General features: G+C 37.6%; 1 protein-coding gene across 4 annotated transcripts in view; it reads right to left on the minus strand.

Moving 5' to 3' along the window:
- The window catches only part of nphs1 (NPHS1 adhesion molecule, nephrin), a 119014-nt gene that overhangs the window by 380 nt on the left and 95713 nt on the right, over positions 1-22921 (minus strand). For 3 of the 4 annotated variants that reach the window (XM_084419145.1, XM_084419146.1, XM_084419148.1), the window contains 8 exons: positions 20346-20527; positions 17499-17555; positions 15750-15869; positions 15027-15072; positions 11719-11842; positions 11458-11524; positions 9444-9586; positions 6026-9223 (listed from right to left, as the gene is read on the minus strand). In XM_084419145.1, coding sequence (XP_084275271.1) covers positions 9107-9223; positions 9444-9586; positions 11458-11524; positions 11719-11842; positions 15027-15072; positions 15750-15869; positions 17499-17555; positions 20346-20527 — 856 coding nt within the window. In that variant the 3' untranslated portion in view covers positions 6026-9106. The remainder of the gene's footprint in view (positions 1-6025; positions 9224-9443; positions 9587-11457; positions 11525-11718; positions 11843-15026; positions 15073-15749; positions 15870-17498; positions 17556-20345; positions 20528-22921) is intronic. The other variant, XM_084419147.1, reaches the window with a different exon arrangement.

Below are 22921 nucleotides of genomic sequence, written 5' to 3' on the forward strand. Positions count from 1 at the left end.
CTAAGAAAACAAGGCTGAAATGCTGCATTTGGAAATGTCACCGCAAAACCTGTGCACTGAGAGCAAAGCCTCCTGGGTAATATCTGAGAATAACCATATTTGCAGAACTTTATCATCTGTGATTACGGAATAAATTGTGTTTGCTCACTGTTTTGGCCAACTCCACAATGCTCTGATTGCTAATGTACTGCGTTTTGTGTCATTTTCAGAAGGTAAATGAGCAGAAACTAGGAACCAAAACATACTGGGGCCGTGGAGTAATGGGAGATAGACTGCAAGCCAAATTCAATCAAAATTCTTATTACCTTAGTTCGTCTTGCTTTATTATTCATGTAATATTAAAATCTGCAGTGTGAAAAGGCAATTTTGACAGAAAACTTCAGCATGCAAATTCCATTATAAAATACTGCTAGTTTGCGCTGAAGTGCTTATGAGCTGACGCCAAACAGTGTTTCCCAGCAACCCGCAGCCAGAACCAGAGAGTTAGATGCGAGGACATGCGACTAAAACCCAACATTTGAGACTCAAAACAAATCTTTAAGACAAGAATAAAGCAACATACATTGTAGCCTAGACTGAACAGTTTACATCACCCAAAAAGCGCCAAAGATACACCATAAATTAGCCGGATTCCCCTGCTTCCCTGTCCCTGATGAATAACTTGGGATTGTGATTAATGGCAAGTCATCTTTTATATACACATATAAAAAATAGATTAATCTGTCCTCTGCAGATAAAAGTAATTTGTCACTTTTCAAAGTTAGAAAAAAAAAAGAAAAAGTGCAGAGTCAAGCGTTCTGCGGGCCTTTAACAGCGGTGACATAATCTATGAGTGCACAGCTGCAGCTACAGTAAACCTACTGGATGTAGTTTATTACAGCGCTCTACCCACAAATCCCTGCGACAGATTTGTGCATGAAAGCTGGTTGGCTGTCGCTGATCACGCCGACAGAGCTAAAAACTGCTTAACTGTGGGACACCAATCCTGATTTGAGCTAATGAGGAAATGACAACATGCACTTACAAACCAAGACTAATTGCAGGAAATATTCATTAATTATCTGTGCCTTTTGATCAAAGTCTAATTTCCTAGGGTCTCTCAAGACAATAGCCCATTCTTGTTCATTTTTGTTATATGATGACCACAAATTAGTATCAAAAGGATGTTTTGTTTTTTTTTTAAATAAAAAGACTGAATTATTAAGTAGTCTAAATAAATAATACATAATTAATTGAGCTAATTGAAATATAATTAAATGAACTGGACTTACATTTTCTTAAAGTTAGCATGACGGAAGTTGCGATCGTATTTTCTTCCCTACGGCTTCTCGAACAAGTCAAAATGTAGGCCGGGACTTGATTTTGTCCATCGGGAAGTGATTGGATGGTTGTGGTTTGCTATTGCTTTGATGTCATGTGAGTGACATGTTGTTAGATTACAAGGCACTTGTAATAAAATAAAATAAATAAAATAAAAATATATGTATTTATATTTAGAATTGTCGTTAATTGTGTAAAATTTTTTATAGCACACAGCTTAGCACAATTTGAGGATCAATAGCACAAACAAACGAATTAAACTTTACATTTCCCACTTTTTAAGATATAATGAACTGTGGCTGCACTAATATAAAAGAGCTATAGGTTTGGCACTTTCACTATCGTTAGATGGTTAAACAATAGTGAAGGCTCTGTTTGGTGTTTTTGTGTGTGCGTGTGTAGAATTTGCATGACTTTTCTAGGCTCTCAGCTCAAAAGGGGAATGTGCCCATACAAAGGGAAGTATGCTGTTTTTCATACAGAACACTAAATGTTATCATCTCATCTGCGGTAGCCTCCTTATCCGTTACCGTGTTATTGTTTACTTATAAAGCATCATATCTCAAATAAGCAAATTTTTTTTTTTTCATACAAATTTCATGGCTCCCCAGAATATTTGGTTGTATACATATCTGAACATACAATATCAAAAGAAATAACAGAGCTTCTGCTTTAAAAAACACACACTTGAATGTGGGTAAGTTTCATGAAAAAAAAAAAAAAAAGCTGGATCGGATTCAGAACGATGATCAAAACAGAGTAGATCGAGTAGCCTACATACTTTAATGACAGAAAATTTCGTCAATGGTGGGGAAAGAGTTAATAGGACGTTAAGTTAGGCTAGAAATGTATTTTTAGGCCTATCTCATTCATGGAACATTTTATTGAAACGTTTAAGTAGGGCTGGGTACCGAGTTTGATACTTTTCAGGTAGGCTACCGACCGAATTGCCTCGATACTATCGAGTATCGAAAAATGACTTGTTGTTCGGTAGGGCTGAAATGATTAGTCGACATTGTCGACAAAATATCTTGTTGTCGAGTAGTCGTTTGATCTCACGTGACCTAATGTAAGGGCCTGCAATATCGCGATTTGACCGCTACGGCGCTGTAGCGCTAGAGTGTATTGCAGCCGTTACAAATGCTATTGCGGTAGAAGAAAACACAGCGCGAATTATGACGGAGTGCAAACGAATCCGAACTAGCAAGGTGTGTGAAAGTTGCACAAAACTTCAAACCAAGAATGCTGTCGTATGCAATACATGCAGTAAAGCTTGATCGAGCTTAGGAGTCAGGGTTGTTTTTATTATTGTAACACTATTAGGTATTACAGTCTTATCACTTGCCTGTATTTTGTTCCATATTCATCAGAATCAGAATCAGAAAGAGCTTTATTGCCAAGTGTGCTTGCACCCACAAGGAATTTTTCTTGGTACTGAAGCTTCCAGTGCACATATACAAATACAAATACAACAAGAACATAGTAATACAAATTCTAAGAATGAAAATATATAAAAAATAAATAAAAATAGTATAAAAGTAAAAAAGTAGGGTCACAGTTGGGTTTAGTCTGAATAAACATTTACAGATTATGAACATATTTACAGTATTTTGAGTAGTATGAATAATATAAATATCACCTGAATTAGAGAATATTACACTAGACAGTGGGAGTCTAGCGCATGTTACAGATTATAAACATATTTACAGTATTTTGAGTAGTATGAATAATATAGATATAAATATCACCTGAGTTTATTGCACTAGACAGTGGGAGTATTGCACTTACAGGCATATGCTTTGGGGGGCATGTTAAGTAAAGACTTACAAAAGGAGATGTTATGAAGAATATCATGTCAGTTACTTTTTCATACTGTAAATTAAAAGGTGAATGAGAATGTCTCTGTCAGCTCAGCTCAATTGTCATGTCAATTTTTATTTTATTTTATTCTTATAATAATTGTTTGCAGATTAAGTTTGTCTGTAATGCAGCTGATACATTTTTTTGTTTATTTTTTTTCAATTGAAAGAGAACAGAATTTTTAAACAATGCTTAGAGAGCATTTGTGTGTGATTTGAGTTGGACAGAAATCTGAAACCTTAAAGAGAATGACCTGTTTAGTCAGCTCAAAGTTCATTAAAACAACCATTTCAAAAGCTGAAGTGATTTTCTTTTTTTTATATTATAGTTAGAATATGTATAACTCAGTGTTTTAACTAATTGAAAAAGCTGCATAATCGTCCCAAACTTACTGATTAGTCGGTTAAATAATCGATGATTAGTCGATTAATCGTTCAAATAATCGTTAGATTAATCGATTATCAAAATAATCGTTTGTTGCAGCCCTATTGTTCGTACAAGATTTCGATACCTAAGGGGTTAACTCGTCAATGTCAGTGCTCAAACAAATACGAAATGCACAATGACACACCTAAAGCAGCTCACGCACATACACGCAACCTCTACACACACAAGACGGCGCGCACATACTCATATGAGACGCATGCGCGCACACAAACTGTCCATGCACATACTCATATAAGACGCGCGCACACACAAACTGTCCACGCACATAGTCATATGAGACGCGAGCACACACACACAAACTCGCGCACATACTCAATGAGAGGCGAGCACACACACAAACTCTCCGCCCACATAATCATATAAGACGTGAGCACACACACTACCCTAAGTCGATCAAAAGTGTGGCTACATTTCTCCAGGCTCGATGCCAACAGCGCGCGATGCAGTATTTGCGTAAAATAATTGCTGCAAAAACCGGTACCACGACAGATATGATGAAGGCAAGCCCTTGACAGTGCATGGAATAAACATAAGAGCAGAAAGTTGCTCCGTCTCCGTCTGGTAAATGAAGAGATGCCTTGTTGATCACTCTGACAGTGTTTATATTGCAATAATATCCTACTGAATGTACACTGCCGTTCAAAAATGTGTTGGTTAGTTGGTTTTTCAGTAAGGATGCATTAAAGTGATGAAAAATGACCTTAAAACATGTGTAATGTTAAAGATTTCCGTTTCAAATAAATGCTGTTCTTTTGAAATTTTTATTCATCAAAGAATCATGAAAAAATTTATTATAGTTTCCAAAATATTAAGCAGCACATTGTTTTCATATTTCTGAAGGATCATGTGACACTGAAGTAATGATTTTGAAAATTCAGCTTTGACATCACAGGAATAAATTACATTTTGAAATATATTCAAATAAGATTTTAAATTGTAATACTATTTCACAATGTTACAAGTTTTACTGTATTTTTGATCAAACAAATTCAGCTTTGGTGAGCATGAGCTCTTTATGAAAAAAATGTTGTTCCTTTGTGCACTGGCTAAGGAGCATGAGTCAAACTGAAAAAATAAAACCAACGTTTTTCTGAGGTAATGTGTTATGTTATCTTGTTAAAATGGATTTCATAAAATTGGTATCGAAAAAAGTATCGTTCAGGAACCGGTATCGAAATCAAGGTATCGGTATCGGTATCGACATTTTTTGAACGATACTCCAGTTTAAGTTGGACAGTTTTTAAGTTGGAATGTTCAGTGAACGTTCAAAAGTAATGTAATATTTGCAAAATGATAAAACTGAATGTTCCCTGAACGTTCGCATGACATAAAAAAACTGGACATTTTGAATGGAAAATTCAGAAATAATATTTTCATAACTCAATGTGAACTTCAACAAAAGCATTTTTTGAAAAAAAAAAAATTCTTAGCTGGAATGGACCTTTACCTTGACCTCTGGATGGGGCAGTTTTCGAAATGAGACACAAAGACAAGACCTGCAGTGTTCATTACTCCCTATTCCTGAGCACGTCGAAAAATAACATCCTATTCTCTTTTAAATAAATATAAATTGCCATACGTTCATGTAGCCTAATATACATGTGCAATGTGCATATAATACATCCATGTGTATTTATATACATATAAATGTATTATTCATTCATTTAATATTAAAAGGTCACATTTGAAAGTGCTAAACTGAGACCTAATTGTCTGTTGCAATGTTTAATATGAAAATAAAGTTGGTTATACTAGATATGTCTTTTATCTTATTAATCAAGCATAATCAAGATGCTTCTCCTGCACCTGGGACTAATTTACACCTGGATTTATGAACCTTTGGACATACAGACTTACACTGTATTTGTACACATGGAGAAACAGTGTATTGAATACTAAGAGGAAAACAGTACAATATACAGCGAAATAACATTTTCATTTAATATCCTGCTGTACTACTTGACAATCAACACCTCATCCTTCATTTGCATACCTTTGCTGTTGTAAGACTGGTTTATTGATCTGAGTTTTATACATTATAAAGGAGAATGAGAAGAAAAAAATAAACTTTTTTTCATGTGAAATCACATCCGCTTGGAAGCTAAAGATGATCACAGATGGGTTCATCCCAATCTAAGAACTAATCTTTAGGAAAAACAACTATGCCCAGATGCTCTAAATATCATGGAATACTAAAAACGCAGGCGTTTCCTCCATCATAAAGCACCTGCAAGGTGGACAACATTAAACGCGGTGGAAAGGCACAGTAACTATGGCAACAATAACTTGCCATCTCCAGACATCGTGGCTGCTTGAGGCGTTTGACATGGCTGGTGAACTGGTCAACAGGGCAAGTGGATTGTGGCTACACAGAAGAGAGGAGATGAGATCGACCCACCTCAAGCCAGGTGTCTGAACAGTTGTTTTCACATTAGCAGCGTTGCAAGTCTGTTCCCTGTCACGCCGGCGCCAGGGCGCAGGGTCACGGCCGGGTCTCCATGGACATGAAGGAAAATCTCAGCATTAAGGAGCATCGGAGAAAAAGGGAGAGAAGATTGCAGTGTTAGTTCTCGTGCCAAACGACAGCAATAAAATGTTTGAAATTAGAGCCGCAGAAGACAATGGGTTATAGACTACCTTTGATTTACAATTAAACAAGCTGTTACGCACTGGCATCCTTCCCAACCTGTAATTTAGCATCCACTCTTGATAAGCCAGCTTAGTTGAAAGCATCCAGCAAAGCAGACAGAAGAAACAAGATGGATTTTAAAGGGACAGTTCACCCAGAAATAACCACACCGGTATGATTTTCTTTCTTCAGTGGAACACAAAGGAGATGTTTAATCTAAAAGCTGCTTTTTTCTCTCCATAAAACAAAGGTAGATAGAGACAATGGACTGTCGAGATCCAGAAAGGAACAAAAAAAGCACCACAAAAGTAGGCCATGTGATACTTGGTACACAATGGTAACCCCCCAAAACGGCAACATAACAGAAACCCCTATAAATTCCAACATAACAGACCATTAAACACTAATGGATCTCCATCTATATTAATTATGTGCAAAAACACACAAAGTAACACTTAATTTCAGTATTTACTCTCAGTCTGTATCAAAGCACCATGGGAAAATATGATTTTTTCCCTCTCTTTGAGTCTCAATTTCCTAATTTGTTGTTACAAATATTGATATGAAATGAGTAATAATTGTAGTTCTTGAAACTGATCAGTACAATTTCTCCATTCTCATATATTTTGATTGAAATTTTAAAAAAGTATAACTTAAAAATATAATATGTTGGTCAAATACCAATTTCTTTTTGTTACAAAAACTTAAATATGCTAAATGAACTGTTGGATATTTAGTCATTTATTTTGGTATGTCCAACTTAGATAATCATTTAAGTGATATCCAAATATTTAATAGATAGTACACTTATTTATAATTTTTTAGGGTACGTTTACACAAAATTATGTACTAAAAATGGAAAATGTTTCCTTTGCATTTTTCGCGATCTGTGAAAACAACTGAAAACGCTGTATTATTCATGCCAGGCCAGTAGTTGGCGATGTAACCTTCTAAAGAAAAACTACACGCCTATAGACTGAACACGTAATATGCATGCGCATGACATCACTGTTTTCACAAATTTGTGACTACAGCGGTTTCGGTTTCAAAAACTTGCACTGTTAAACCTGTTTTCAAAAGTTTGCATTTTCAGGCCCCCAAAACGTTGTTGTCGTGTAAATGAACGACCAAAACACATAAAAAGTTTTCATTTTTTTGTTGAAACCGGTGTCGTGTAAACAGCCCCTTAGAGAGTATGCTGTATTTTAAGTATTTGGAGCTTGACAGCACTTTTTTTTTTTCATGTTATATGAAAAAGTGCAGCCTGAGCATTCTGCAAAACATCTAGTGTTTCACAAAAAATATAAAGAATATTGGAAGGTAAATAAATGTAAGGATTTAAATGTTTTCTCTTTAAGACAACCTTTTCCTTTTCCAAGCCAATGACTTCTTCTGAAAATTTTTACCCTTTGCCTAGTTTCCTTGTTTAGCTCCTTGTGATGACATATACATGATAACAACACAAATGTGTGTCAAAGAAGGCTGTTGTTGATGTTGTTATTGTTGTCGGCTTCCGCAGACTCAAGGACTCGAGACTTTTATCCCTGTTCTCACATTCAAAGACTTCCTCTTGGGACAAAGCTCCACGCTTTCCAAGAATCCCAAGAGGAGCGTATGCCATCAGGAAAAACGATTAAGTTCAGTATAAATAATAGCATGTTTGATAGTACCTCATCGCTTAAAAAGCTGCATTACATAACATGTGTGTTCTTATCAGTTTTTTTTTTTTTATGAATGTAGATGAGAACACTAAGTAAATGCTAAACTAGGCCTCAGAAAGATACATATTAAAGTACAGACAAGGGTCACACTTAGTAACTAACACGTAATCAAGCTCTTAGTAATACAAATTAATGACCTAATATGCAATTACTAGAGTAGCTTGTAATTGCACATTGTTTTTGCTATTGTAATTGATATTAATGTATACGAATGGACTCATTTTTAAAGGTTATGTTAAAATACTTCTTCTCTACACCCAGGCCTATAAGCAGAGACATATGTTTTTTAAAAACAGAAATTAGGTTGTTTTCAAAGAAATTAATTACATTTACATTTATGCATTTAGCAGACCATATTTATTCATTTGAATTCACAATTTATAATGTTACAAAATATTTATATTTAAAATAAATGCTGTTCTTTGGAACTTTCTATTCATAAAAATAAAATAAAATCACAGTTTCCACCAAAAATATTAAGCTGCACAACTGTTTTTAACATTGATAATAATAATAAATATTTCTTACGCATGAAATCATCTTATTAGAATGATTTATGAAGGATCATGTGACACTGAAGACTGGAGTAATGATGCTGAAAATTCAGCTTTGATCACAGGAATAAATTACATTAAAAAATATATTCAGATAGAAAAAAATACTTTAAATTGTAATATTTCACAATATTACTGTTTTTACTGTATTTTTGATCAAATATATGTAGTCTTTGTGAGCATAAGAGAACCAAGACAACCAAAGTTTGAACAGTAGTGTGTGAGTAAGTCAATCGTTGGATGATTTCCAAGGAACCAATGGTGTTAGTTTGGGGGCGGGGCTATCTGCTTGTCCGAACGATGACAGACAAGCGGAGTGTTTCAAAGCCCTATTTGATGTTTTAAAAAGGGGACATACTGTACGGCAGTAGCAGCTAAAAAAAATAAATAAATTCTGATTTAGACCAAATAAAATAAAAAATCTATATTTACTGAACACATTAAACATTTAGGCTTAGAATGTAACAACACGGCAAATATATTTTAGACAAATAATAGGAAAAGTAAAAGGAAAAATGTTTTATCGCGTAAACCCAAGCCGGTCTAGACTGGCGCATTCATCAGCCCCTCTCTTATTAAACAAGCTCCCCTCTGAGCTCAAAAGGCAAGTCCGTGTCTCTCCTGCGTCTGTACACCATAGAATCATAAACTCCGGCTGTTACGTCCACATCAGCTTTACCGTATACCCTTCCCTGTGGAGAAAAGTGCAATAAACGACAGCTATAAACAAAAGAGAAACAGCAAACTGACAGAATCTATTATATAAAAACTATTCTGCAATACCATAATCCAGAGTTTGTTTATATACCATGAATCCTTTGAATTAAAACTGGGAATTTAGATATGAAATGTACAGTTGTGAATTAGAGATCACACATTTGGCACACACTGGTTGTTGGTTCACACACCCACCTCATGGTATGTGGAGACTGGTGCTCGTGGATCCAAGTGGCCAGCAGGGGGCAGCAGTGAGTAGCTCTGCAGGTCCTGGGACGTCCCCCAGCCTCTCACCTCCTCATAGTCATGAGCGAGAGGGCTGGTGCCGAATCTGCCATCTGGAGGAAAGGAAACTCAGCACATCAATACTTCAGCCGTGAACCTTCAAGTTGCAAAAACGTTTGAACGTTTGCTCAAATATTGAACACTCACTTTGCATAAAAACAAAAGAGCTTTTAAAAGCAGAGCATGTCTCTTGGATGATGAAGTGATCTAAAAAGACTCCCCTCACACATTATGAGATAAATAATATATTTCTTTGTAGGCAAGGATCACTATTACTATTACGCATACTTAAGCCGGGGACACACTTAATGACTGTACGGCCGATCATGAATGTAATTCGATACTTACGACTGATCATGCCCAAACGTGCTGAGTCGCGTTAAGTCGGTGTTCACAGTCGGTGTTTAAAATCTGCTGCAGTCAATGGAAACAGTCTGTAAGTGTGATCAGTTCAATCTTAGAATGTTTCAGCTAGTCGTTAAGTGTGTTCCCGGCATAAGGTATGTTCAAATCCCTAACATTAAATTAGTTAAATTCTAAGTGATTTTGCCTGGCAGGTGATAAAACCGATGAACAAATCCCACAAACTTACATCTAGGGTCACACAAACACTCTGAATACCCTAGCAGCTGCATAGCGATGGGCTATGACCACTCAGAACACCCTAGCAACTGCATAGCAATGAGATACAGACACTCGGAACACCTTAGCAACTGCATAGCGATGAGTTACAAACACTCAGAACACCATAGCAACTGGATAGTGATGGGCTACACCACTCAGAACATCCTAGCAACTGCATATTGATGGGCTACAGACACTCAGAACACCCCAGCAACTGCATAGCGATAGTCTACAGACATTCTGAACACCCTAGCAACTGCATAGTGATGACCAACAAACAGTCAGAACACCCTAGCAACTGCATAGCGATGGGCTATAACCACTCAGAACACCCTAGTAACTGGATAGCGATGAGCAACAAACACTCAGAACACCCTAACAACTGCATAGCGATGCATTACAAACACTCAGAACAGCCTAGCAACTGCATAGTGATGGGCAACAAACACTCAGAACACCCTAGCAACTGCATAGCGATGCATTACAAACACTCAGAACAGCCTAGCAACTGCACAGTGATGGGCAATAAACACTCAGAACACCCTAACAACTGCATAGTGATGGGCAACACACACTCAGAACACCCTAGCAACTGCATAGTGATGAGCTACAAACAGTCAGAACACCTTAAGAACTGCATACTGATGAGCAACAAACAGTTAAAACCCCATAGCAACTGGATAGCGATGAGCAACAAACACTCAGAACACCCGAGCAACTACATAGCGTTAGGCTACAGACACTCGATACACCCTAGCAATTGCATAGTGATGAGCAACAAACAGTCAGAACACACTAGCAACTGCATAGCGATGAGCAACAGACACTCAGAACACCCCAGCAACTGCATAGCGATAGTCTACAGACATTCTGAACACCCTAGCAACTGCATAGTGATGACCAACAAACAGTCAGAACACCCTAGCAACTGCACAGTGATGAGCTACACACACTCAGAACACCCTAGCAACAATATAGTGATGAGTTACAAAAACTCAGAACACCCTAGCAACTGCATAGTGATGGGCTGCAACCACTCAGAACATCTTAGCAACTGCATAGCGATAAGCGATAAACATTAGAACATTAGCAGTCATTGCAATGCCCTGGCAACCACCTACAACACCCTAACATTTGTGGCAGTGACATCAGAAGTAAAATATGTAGTTTATTCTGGGGATTTTTGCTAAATAGGCAGGAAGTTATTTGAGAAAGGGAGATTATTTGAACCTAAAAAATATAAAAAGTTAAGCTTTAAATCCCTATAAAGTGTGCATAACCACATTAAATGCAGTCTCACCATAATCCTCAGGGCCTTCAGGGTGAGTATACAGCGCGGGACTGTAGTAATAATGAGAACTCTGCTGCTATTGAGATGTAGGAAAAAGAAAGGATATCTTCAGTAGCAATATTGTTTGTGAATTCAGGTGGGATCTTTTTCATCACAAGGCAGCAAACGTTCTTTTTTTAATGTATTTTTATCTGAACGTTAAGTATTTTTATCTGAACGTTTTGCTAGAACAGCCCTTTCCATTGGCTGCGTGAGTGTCCATTGATATACCCGTCCGTAGCTCTCATAGACGCTGCTGTCAGGCTCAGAGCTGCTGTCGATGAGGAGCGTTCGCTGTGCCGAGGCGTTGATAAGCTCTCTGCTCGCATAGCGTGTTGAGCTGCTCGACATGGACCTGCAGAAACAGAGAAACTTCACATTCACAAATCACAACTGCAAGTTAGAAAACCAGACAAGAAAGAGGAACTTCTGCAACCAGGGAGGATTTTCCAAGAAGCAGTCAATCAATATAGAAGTCTGGAAAATTGGAAATTAATGGGAAATTATTAGAAGGTTTAAATGTTCAATTACAATTTATTCACTTAATGCATGTTGTATACATACACAGAATCATCATATGTGTGTATAATTTTGGCATTAATTTAAATTTATATACACACACACACACACACACACATATAGGCCTATTCCATATTAATATATTAAAATCTGTTAATACATTAAAAATAATATAAATTATTTAATGTTACAAACTAATATGTTATATATAATTTTGAAGCGCTTTCTTACCCGTATTGCAATTATAATCATCGTAAATGTCCACTTTTCACGATCAATTCTCATTGATGTATATTTCTCATTGAATATTCTGGGATATTTGCTGCTTTACAAATGTAATTTCTGTTACATTTAAAGGTACACTATGTAACTTCTGGCCCTCTAACAGTTAAAAACAAAACTGCATGTATTTTGTAGAAGAACATTGTTTTGGTTGTGCTTCGGCTCTGCGTGACTTTGCGGATGAGTATGGTTATCCTACAGCTCATAAAACATTCACTATAGGCTTAAGAGAAATAATCCGTTTAGATCAGGGGTGGGCAAACTACGGCCCGCGGGCCACATACAGTTAGGCTGTTTAATCCGGCCCGTCGAGTATTTAAAAAATTGTCTTAAGATCGCGTTCTTTTTGCCTTTTTCTTGCAATACTTTGCGTTATACATATATACATATTGCGTTGCATATATTTGACAATCGGAATATCAGATATTTCATGCCATAGCTAACAAATGTAAAAAAGGAAAAATGACATAAAAGCAGATCATCGTTCATTTAGCGCTGTTGTGGCTGTGGTGTGTGTGTCACGTAACAAGCAATGACGCGTCACCATGGAAACCAAACAGACAGCGCCTTAAGCGCATAGACTTGTTGCACGTTAATGTTTTTTCCTTTTTTTGGAAACTCACAGAGAAAAAAATGTTTGGTAACCGCTTGCACACCTGTTTAGTTTTTCCTTTGATTTGTCTGCTATTTAGTTTCTTTGCTCCTCTGGATTTGTGGATGTATCCTTCCTGACTGTTTCCGTTTACCGACCTTTATCGCCCGGTTTTCGGCTACGCTCCCATGTCTGCCATGTACAGAACCCGGATTTGTTCATTAAATGTTATGATCTGCCTTTGCTTTTTATGTTTTATTTTATTATACTTAAAATAAATTTGTATATTCCTTTATTTCGTTTTTTTTTTTTTTTTTTTACAAATGTATGACTTTTGGAAGTGCAAATTGATTGCCATATGCAGTTTTAATAAAGTTGAATTAACGTAACCTTCTGTCATTTTTACTCTTCTAAGTGTAAGTTACACTTGCAGGTGTTTTGTTTCTAATTTACTGTTAGGCCCATTAAATAATAATAAGGATAAACAATATTTTAAAAGTATTGGCTATAATTAGCCTATCTAACATCTGACTAATTCAAAATTAACCTCAAAACATAACATGCCAAATGGGGGATATCTAGTATAAAAAATGTATTGTCAGAATGTTGTCTCTCACATTCCCGCAGTCAATTTCGTGCAGATGTTGCCACAAATGAGTTTGCTCAGCCCGATCTTATGAAAGTGCGAATACCACGAATTGTATTTGTAGTGCTTATGATACGCAGTTTTCGCAATAGGCACGCACTCCGCACCCCTAATCCTAACCAAGGGGTTTACAGTGCGTATATGCACGCAAAAAAACCCACATTTTTGCTGTATAAATGGCACAATAAATCAAATTCGTGGTATAGATATGCACTTTCATGAGATCGTGTTTCATAATCTGCTACTGGGCCGGCCCTCTGTCAAATTTTAAAACCCCGTGTGTCCCTTGAGCCAAAAAGTTTGCCCACCCCTGGTTTAGATGGAGAGGATCTCAAGATGACTAGCTGAAGATGTCACTGTAACTTTACCCATTAATAGACAGTACTTCTAAACTCCAGCACAGTTCTACAACAACCACAATGAACTGATCCTTCACAATAACTCTGTTAGAGAGACACATATGGCAATTTATCTCTTCAATAAAATACTTCACTCACATGTTGAGTAATAAAAACACCAACTCCCTTTGATAACATTTCACATCCCTCAGTTCTCGCCACCTCTGAAAAGCCAAGCCAATGTTGGTTCTTGTTTTATTACAAGCTCTTTTTGCCAGCAAACTCTTCTCTGTTCGGCGTTTGTTTAAAATGGGTGATTCCCCTGAGATGGGAGAATCGTTTTTGCTTGTTGTGACAACTAACCTCTGCCGCTTCCACACGCCTCAAAGTAGCCGGAGCAGCTTTTCTCTATTTACAGATATGACTAAACGCACGGGCGAGTGGCGCAATTTCCTTTGAAAACCATCCCGACAAGTCTAAAACACACTTACAATAGGCCTACAAGTTACCATAGTGAATCAGGGCAAGACAAAAACACATTTTGGAAGAAGGATTGATCTCATTATTTAAATTTAGTTAATTTTGAACAAACACAAAGTCACATTGTGCACCTTTGAAGTTACATGCACTTAAGTTAAGTTACACACCTAAGGCTTAGGTTTCTCTTTTTTTTTATATATCCAACTAAAACTCCTAAACTTTAGTCTATTCTGCCTTTTTTTTTTTAAGCTCATGACTCTGTCAAATGTAGGATGGTGAAATAAAAACTCTGAGTCTATTTATGGAGATGCAAGCTAAGCAGCATTTCTATACACCGTCTTGAGGGCTTCTATAGCCACTGGAAGCTGGAAGGCTCACCCAGACAGGCAGAAGTTGTTCTGAATGCCTTCGAGCCATCACAGCATGCTGGTCTTGCTTGTTAGTGCGGCTTTCTAAGCCACACATCACCATTACTATTGCTCACATTAAGGTGTAGGGGTTTGTTCACTCTCCCAATCCCAAGCATTACACTTTGGCAGTAAATAACAACATAGCAACCAAGTAACAAGTTTTGCGGTCACATGTTCATCAGAAAGTAGTTCGTCTTTTATTTTTTCAGGGTGAAGACACCTCAGGGTCAGGGCTGAGTGGGCATACTTGCAACAGAACTAACATGACTGACCTCTGCTCCTCGCTTTTCGTCTCCTGCGAAATGCTCCTGGTGTCCTCTGGAGGCAAAAACCAAAGGAGAGTGGGCAGTTAGAGGGCAAAAGTCATAAGAAGGAGAGCATGACAGAAATGAAAGGACACCAGAAAAGACAGAACACCAGAAAGACAGAACACGAGATTGTTTGTGTACGGAACATTCATCATACACCATTCAATTATTGCTTCCTCCCTACAAATTGTGTTGTGACAGTAGCTTTAATACACTGATAAAAAGGGCCGTCCAAATTGAAAGCGAGAAGAGAGGACGACAGGTTCATGAATAGAGAGGAATAGAAAAAAAAAAAAGTCGTGAGCGAGAGATGAGAGGGGAGAGACGAGACACCTGACAGTTTGAAGGAAGGGGCGAGGCGAAAAAAAAGACAGATGGGGTGAGTGAGAGAGAGAATGACAGAGGACGAAAGGGAAAGGGGCGAGATAAGGGGAGAGACGAAGGGAGGAAGTGACAGCTGCCGTGGAAAGGAGAGATGGCGGGATGATGCAGATGGCTGAGGAGCCAGCGAGCGAGATAAGAGAAAGAGAGAGAGATGGATTTAAAAGTGAGAAGTCATATTAGGATTCAGACAGTTCATCCCTTTTGCGCTGCGTGCTGTCGCTGAGAGTCGACCAGTCTGGGACACGCTGTCTAACAGCGCAGAGTTGAAGCGGTGACACGCTGAGGAGCTTCGCTGTCGGATACCTTTCAGACTCCGCCCTCTGTTTTTATATCTGACGAATAGAAAGCAGCTCAATGGATTTAGGAATAACAGGAGGCCGCCCACAACCAGGATCACCACGGCATAGACAGGAAGACCACGACCTGTTGAGGAACAAGTGTTATATAAAAAAATAAACATAAAAGAGTGTTTTGTTTTTAGTTTTTTTAAGGGATACACAGTCAGTGGCCCCAAAAAGTATCTGGACATTAAAGACAAGTGACTTTTCAAGCTAAACATTTTACAAAAGAAGTATGGTTTTAAAAGTGTAAAAACAATAATTAACTGTTTAAAATGAAGATAAAAATGTTTAAAGTATTTGGACATTTTCTGGTGGTTTTCAAGCACACAATTTTTATTTATTTTTGCTAACTTCTGACCAATTAAAAACTAGGAATGTGAGAAAGTGCAGCATATAATTTTTATATAATATAATTAAATATTTTTTTTAAACAACACAATAAATAATTATTGAAAATGATAATAATAATAATGATACTTAATATTATTGTTAAACATTTTATTTTTAATTAATAATTAACTATAAAAAATTATAATAATTACTATTATTACTAATCTTTTTTAATACTTTTTTTATAATGGCTCATTTACTTTGTCCAGCCAGCGTTGAATAGTGGAACTAATGCCAATTTTCTTACAAATCAATTGTAATTAATTGTAACCAGTGTTAATTTAGTATCACTGATGCAATATTATAGTTTTTGTTAATGTACTCAATTAGATTTTATTTTTATATTTTAATTTGAATTAATTTGATCTTTGTTTTATTTCAAGTAACCCATTTTTTTAATGGTTTTAGTTAATGATAATTTTTTTTTTATGCCAATTAAATAGTACTTTTGGTGGAAAAGTCCTAAAAAGGAACAGACTTAATAGATCCACTAAAAATCACCCTGACATCATTTGCTTAAAGGTGTTTGCAAAAACATCTCAGAAATGTGTTAGCTGGACTTAGAGCATCATTTGTTACTACTTTGGTAGATATATTGTCAAGCAGTGCAATGGCATAACTTAAGCATTCAAAGTCTTTTTGGGCACGAGATACATATATTAATGGCAGCTGTGCCATATATATGTTCATGAAGTGGAAAGATGTCATGGGCTGAATTTGCACAACTATTCTCTGTCACTGTCTTGTTGGATTTGCAATATGTCACTGTTTTGCAGAAGAGAGCGTACAGATTTGACACGCTCGAGTCATGCCTTGCCGCGTGAAAAGACCTCCAATGCCGCATGAACTGGTTTATTCACATAGACGAGAGACATTGATAAATCTCTCCCTGAAAAAAAAAATCCCTCACACAGTGTATCATTCCCAAATCAATCTGATGACATAGGAACTATCCAAGGAAATTGAAAACCCTAATGAATCTTTTCTACACAAACCCAATCAAAATGCAAAGCAGTATCCGGCGGACCTCGAATTTGCCGCAAGCTAATGTCAGTTTATTCCGTACCCCGAATCAAGGGTCAATAACTGCCACTGTGTCCCATTAAATTGCACCAAAGCGTTCAGCCTGAGCAAAACTGCACCAAACCGCAGAAGAGAAAACATTCAGCCCCAAGGCTTTATGAAAGCACATGAAACAGGCCGGTAAAGGCCATGGAAACTGAAGTACGAGCTGAGAAATTGATCTGAATTCTGGGGTGTCAGGCCTTTTCTACATTTGATAAATAGCAGCTGCAGTGAGCCGGAGGAGGAAATGCAGCACCTGCAAAAGCTGAATCCTGGTCTTCTGGTGAGACCCCACCGTCAGCTTCCTCAGCATCTGAGAGAAACAGAGACAACGTAAATCACTTAATGCAGAGGTTACAGAGCGCAGTCACTTTCTTCTGCTCTGACCATGAGTCTAAGCTCAGAAAATCAAATGCGAATATTGATTCATGCATTTGTTCTTGTTTGCGATGCACTTAAAAACACGCTGTATTATGTAGAACCTTCAACACTAGTACTATGTGTAGTCGGCATTAGAGTCCATTAGAGTTGACGGCAAGTACAAAGTGGAAAATAATGAATTCCAATGTGTAAAATCAAAGATTATAGACTCAGTCTAGCCTGAAAAGCCCCACTGTGATATGTAAAGACTTGTGTCAGAGTAAATGGCTTATTTAATTTGACACAAATGAAACAAGGTACTTGAATGGACTGTACAGTACTTTCACACCTTTGTTTTCATTTGCATTACATTACATATGGCTTAAACAGAGCTGAAATAAGGTGATTGATTGTAAAATCAATTGCAGTACACATACCTACGAAACTCACTCATGCTTTTTCGTAGTCTAGTTATTGCCGAATGCTTCTCAAGCAAAGGCATACGCCATTGATCAGACGGAATTGAGTATTTGTTTTATTGGAGTTTTAGTGAGAACTGTACAAACTGACCTACTAGTTGTTATTCATCCATAAAGGGGTAGTTTAAAAAAAATGCATTCCATGCTATTACAATGATGCTTTCACTCTTCAAAAAAAATACAAACATTTTAATGTAATAATGTAAAAATGTAAAGAAACACTTTACTAATGTTCAGAAGTTTGGGATAAATAAGGAATTCATACTTTTCTTCAGCAAGAATGCTTTGAATTAATCAAAAGTGAAGGTAAAGACATTGTTACAAAACATTTCTATTTCAAAATGATTTTGAACTTTCTGTTCACCAATGTATCCTGGAAAAAAGCACCATAAAAACACATACACTGATGATAATAAGAAGAAATGGTTCTTGAGCAGCTAATCAGCATATTAGATTGATTTCTGAAGGATCATGTGACACTGAAGACTGGAGTAATAATGCTGAAAATTCACATAAATGAATAAATTACATTTTCAAATATATTAAAATAGAAAACAGTTATTTTAAATTGTATTAATATTTCACAATATTACTGTTTTCTGTGTTTTTGATCAAATAAAGGCAACCTTGGTGAGCAGAAGAGACTTAAAGGAGAACTCCGGTCAATTTTAACATTGAGCTCATTTTTTTGTACATTTGGAGTGCTTGTCAGTACAGAGAACAACGACAAAAATCGGTGTTTATTCAGCCAGCGCACATACCTGTATTTACATCCTGTTTTCGGTCGAAGTCCACAGTAGTCGATTGTCGAGTTCACGCGCGTGATCATAGGTACTAAACCTATGCGAGTGAACTCGACAATCGACTACTGTGGACTTCGACCGAAAACAGGATGTAAATACAGGTATGTGCGCTGGCTGAAATAACATCATTTTTATTAATATCTTTCACATCTACTGCAGTCAGATTCACCCGCGTTCACTCCGAAGGAATCACTCACATGACCTGTGCACTTGTAATGACACATCAAGGATGTTAAGAGCCTAAAAGCAGGTTTAAAACTTGCCCCATTGAAGTCAGCAGGGTGCAAATTTTAAAACGAGGATAACTCGGTGTAGGCAACATCGATTTTTGTCGTTGTTCTCTGTACTGACAGCACTCCAAATGTACAAAAAAATGAGCTCAATGTTAAAATTGACCGGAGTTCTCCTTTAAAGGGATAGTTCACCCAAAAATGAAAATGCTGTCCTCATTTACTCACCCTCATGTTGTTCCAAACCTGTATGACTTTCTTTCTTCTGCTGAACACAAAAGAAGATATTTTGAAGAAAGTCGGTAACCAAACGACTGATGGACCCCATTGACTTCCATAGTAGAAAAAAAAGTCAATGGGGACCAGCAACTGTTTAATTACCAACCTTCTTTGAAATATCTTCTTTTGTGTTCAGCAGAAGAAAGGAAATCATACAAGTTTGGAACAACATGAGGGTGAATAAATGATGACAGCATTTTCATTTTTGGGTGAACTATCCCTTTAAGTGACATCAAACACGGCAATTACAAAAAAGTAAGACATTTTAGCAAAAACAAAAAAGATTTTTGGTATGTTCCCCCCCCCCTATTCTTAAAATATCTCCTTTTGTGCTCCATGGAAGAGATGGGTTTGTTATATTGTGAGTAAAGCGAGTAAAATATATCAGAATTTCCCTTTAAATAGCTCATAATTATTAAATAACTAAGGTTTGTCAGTTCTACTATGAGTGAACTCTGTGGCAGAGCCATGTTGTGTTTTCTGTACTTCCGTCAGCTGCCTGTGCTCATGACTAATTTGTTTTGCAAATCAAATGCTATGACATTACAATTGCAGAATTCATTATGTTTGCCGAGGGAATGTAGCTTATCATCATTTATCATACATCACACGGTTTTGTTTTCTGTCTCTCTCCCTCTATCGCTCGATTTTTCTCCCTCTCCCTCGCGCAACCGGGCAAAATACAGACTGAAATATGCATTCAGAAAACACACTGGTGCACTGATTGGTGTAGACGTTCAGTCATTCGGCTTATTTGCATGAGACTCAGCCGTGATCTTTGCCTTACAAATTAGATGTGATCGGTCAGATTGATGAATGGCTCATCAAATCAGTGGAAAGTAAAGCCTGTATCTAAACCTACAAGAAAACCCACCGTGGTCGGAACCCAAATGATGAATAATTTGGTTTATGTGTCGGGAAAGCTTTATCAGACAGGCTGAGCTGAATTTACCAGCAGTGGTGACCGTCAGTATTTTGTTGTTGTCTGCATAGCTGCTCTCTCCCATTGTATTGAGAGCGTTGACCGAAAAGTTGTACGCAGTGGAAGGGTTGAGGCCTGTGACGGTATACACAGTAGCTGTCGGAGGAAACACGTCCACATACATGAAACTCGCCGATCCTGACCACTGGTACCTGACAATAAAACAGATGTTTACACACTTGCATATGTTTTTTTCTTTAGTATTTATTTACATACATTTCTAAGTTAAACTTAAGTTTTCCTTTCATGTTTTATTCATCTTGTGTTCTTAGATGACACCTGACTTGGGTCCAAAAGTCTGAGACCACCAATTTTTATTACCAAATGTATTTTCACATAAACATCTATGTGAAAAGTTGAATATAAAAAATATCAATTGATGTCCTTTTTTATTATTATTTATTTCCATACATTTCAATATTAAACTTGTATTTATTTTTTATTCCTATTAATTTTTAATGTTCTTAAATTATTTTATATTTCACTTTCATAAAATGGGGTCCAAATATGCAATTGCTTCCATTTTTCTACTTTAATTTTTCAATCATTATTCATTTCATTAGTGATTTGTGTCAAAAGGTGAATATTATCTGATGTTTGGTTTGTAAAACCAGATTATCATGTGATCCAGCATGATTTGAGAACGATCCAAAAAACAAATTAATGAATAAGAAATATTTAAGTTTCTGCATTCAAGGTGCTCACCTTCTTATTCATTTTACGTCATAAATGTCCCGTGTTCCCTTTTGAGGGATCTCAGTGCTGCATTATGACGTACCTAAAGGGACAACACCATGATACAGTGTCTCGTTCCCTTCTGAGGGAACCGGGTTACATATATAACCCTGAGACGTTCCCTTTCGAGGGACATCAACGCTGCATTTTGGCGTTCCTTTAGTGTTCAATGCCATGACGCAATGCATCGTTCCCTTCTCAGGAAACTTGGTTACATATGTAACTCTGAGACGATCTCTTTCAAGGGAACTCAACGCTGCATCACGCAGTTCTTTTAGTGTCAATGCCGTGACGCAATGCATCGTTCCCTTCTGAGGAAACTTGGTTACATATGTAACTCTGAGACGATCTCTTTCAAGGGAACTCAACGCTGCATCACGCAGTTCCTTTAGTGTCAATGCCGTGACGCAATGCATCGTTCCCTTCTCAGGAAACTTGGTTACATATGTAACTCTGAGACGATCTCTTTCAAGGGAACTCAACGCTGCATCACGCAGTTCTTTTAGTGTCAATGCCGTGACGCAATGCATCGTTCCCTTCTGAGGAAACTTGGTTACATATGTAACTCTGAGACGTTCCCTTTCGAGGGAACTCAATGCTGCATCACGCAGTTCTTTTAGTGTTCAATGCCATGACGCAATGCATCGTTCCCTTCTCAGGGAACCGGGTTACATATGTAACTCTGAGACGTTCTCTTTCGAGGGAACTCAATGCTGCATCACGCAGTTCCTTTAGTGTTCAATGCCATGACGCAATGCATCGTTCCCTTCTCAGGAAACTTGGTTACATATGTAACTCTGAGACGTTCCCTTTCGAGGGAACTCAACGCTGCATCACGCAGTTCCTTTAGTGTCAATGCCATGACGCAATGCATCGTTCCCTTCTCAGGACACTTGGTTACATATGTAACTCTGAGACGTTCTCTTTCGAGGGAACTCAACGCTGCATCACGCAGTTCTTTTAGTGTCAATGCCATGACGCAATGCATCGTTCCCTTCTCAGGAAACTTGGTTACATATGTAACTCTGAGACGTTCCCTTTCGAGGGAACTCAATGCTGCATCACGCAGTTCTTTTAGTGTTCAATGCCATGACGCAATGCATCGTTCCCTTCTCAGGGAACCGGGTTACATATGTAACTCTGAGACGTTCTCTTTCGAGGGAACTCAATGCTGCATCACGCAGTTCCTTTAGTGTTCAATGCCATGACGCAATGCATCGTTCCCTTCTCAGGAAACTTGGTTACATATGTAACTCTGAGACGTTCCCTTTCGAGGGAACTCAATGCTGCATCACGCAGTTCTTTTAGTGTTCAATGCCATGACGCAATGCATCGTTCCCTTCTCAGGGAACCGGGTTACATATGTAACTCTGAGACGTTCCCTTTCGAGGGAACTCAATGCTGCATCACGCAGTTCTTTTAGTGTTCAATGCCATGACGCAATGCATCGTTCCCTTCTCAGGGAACCGGGTTACATATGTAACTCTGAGACGTTCTCTTTCGAGGGAACTCAATGCTGCATCACGCAGTTCCTTTAGTGTTCAATGCCATGACGCAATGCATCGTTCCCTTCTCAGGGAACCGGGTTACATATGTAACTCTGAGACGTTCCCTTTCGAGGGAACTCAATGCTGCATCACGCAGTTCTTTTAGTGTCAATGCCATGACGCAATGCATCGTTCCCTTCTCAGGAAACTTGGTTACATATGTAACTCTGAGACGTTCCCTTTCGAGGGATTTTGAATCCCACACTTTCAACGTGATCTCAAACTTTTGATCCAGACAGGACTGAATTACTATGAAATAAACCT

The sequence above is a fragment of the Rutilus rutilus genome (assembly GCF_951802725.1).
Source record: "Rutilus rutilus genome assembly, chromosome: 9".
Classification (NCBI taxonomy): Eukaryota; Metazoa; Chordata; class Actinopteri; order Cypriniformes; family Leuciscidae; genus Rutilus; species Rutilus rutilus.